General features: G+C 30.3%; 1 protein-coding gene across 1 annotated transcript in view; it reads right to left on the reverse strand.

Moving 5' to 3' along the window:
- The window catches only part of LOC106465218 (FERM, RhoGEF and pleckstrin domain-containing protein 2-like), a 61,198-nt gene that overhangs the window by 28,527 nt on the left and 31,500 nt on the right, over window positions 1–1,171 (reverse strand). The window contains exon 14 of the mRNA XM_022393076.1: window positions 742–831. Coding sequence (XP_022248784.1) covers window positions 742–831 — 90 coding nt within the window. The remainder of the gene's footprint in view (window positions 1–741; window positions 832–1,171) is intronic.

Genomic DNA, 1,171 nt, shown 5'->3' on the forward strand with positions numbered 1-1,171 from the left:
AAAAGCTAAGTTTTATAATCATGGACAGATCCTCATTTTTCCAACATTATAATTAAATGTTATCTAATAACAGGTACAAACAAGATTTACATAAGATCTAAGTATACTATTTGTGTCAGCTTCTTCAAACATTATTAGCTTTTAAAAGCTAAGTTTTATAATCATGGACAGATCCTCATTTTTCCAACATTATAATTAAATGTTATCTAATAACAGGTACAAACAAGATTTACATAGATCTAAGTATACTATTTGTGTCAGCTTCTTCAAACATTATTAGCTTTTAAAAGCTAAGTTTTATTATCATGGACAGATCCTCATTTTTCCAACATTATAATTAAATGTTATCTAATAACAGGTACAAACAAGATTTACATAGATCTAAGTATACTATTTGTGTCAGCTTCTTCAAACATTATTAGCTTTTAAAAGCTAAGTTTTAATATCATGGTCAGATCCTCATTTTTTCCAACATTATAATGTTACTTACTCAATTATATTGTAAGTTCATCTAGTATATGGAAAACCTACAAAGTATGCACACTTCGGGGACTTCATACTTGTAGTGAAGAAAGCTTACAGGAAAGTTGAAATAACTTATGGTTTGCCTGATATCCAGACAATTTGTAGTACAGTATCAAATCACCACTACCTCAACCTTCACTCAAGAATTGTCAGACACAAAAGTATTTATTGCATTCACATTATAAAGTCTTTTCACACAATCTCACAAGAACTTACTAGATTGACTAATTCCAAGTCCTTTTTGTATGTTCTTTCTGTCATTAATAGTTCTTTTGCAATGAAGTAGGCCTTGTCAGCAGGAATTTTCTAGAAGTAAAAAAATTATAATTTTATTTCCAAAATTCTCAAGATCAGATGGGCATAGATAACTCTTAATTAACACTGTGACGAGCCCATACTGATAATGAGCAACGAACATTCAGCTTGTTACTCTTTTAAACTTCGTACATCTGTAAAAATATCACAACATGCGTAATTAAAGAGGCACGTTTGGTTCTAACAGTGAATGATGCAAAATGTTTTGTAGATCTTGCCAGTATAACCATGTGAATGTTTTGTAGATCTTGCCCACATCACCATGTGAATGTTTTGTAGATCTTGCCCATAAACCATGTACTTGATATTTAGGGAAAAAAACAACAAATAT

This window comes from Limulus polyphemus, unplaced genomic scaffold (genome assembly GCF_000517525.1).
Source record: "Limulus polyphemus unplaced genomic scaffold, Limulus_polyphemus-2.1.2 Scaffold1873, whole genome shotgun sequence".
NCBI lineage: Eukaryota > Metazoa > Arthropoda > Merostomata > Xiphosura > Limulidae > Limulus > Limulus polyphemus.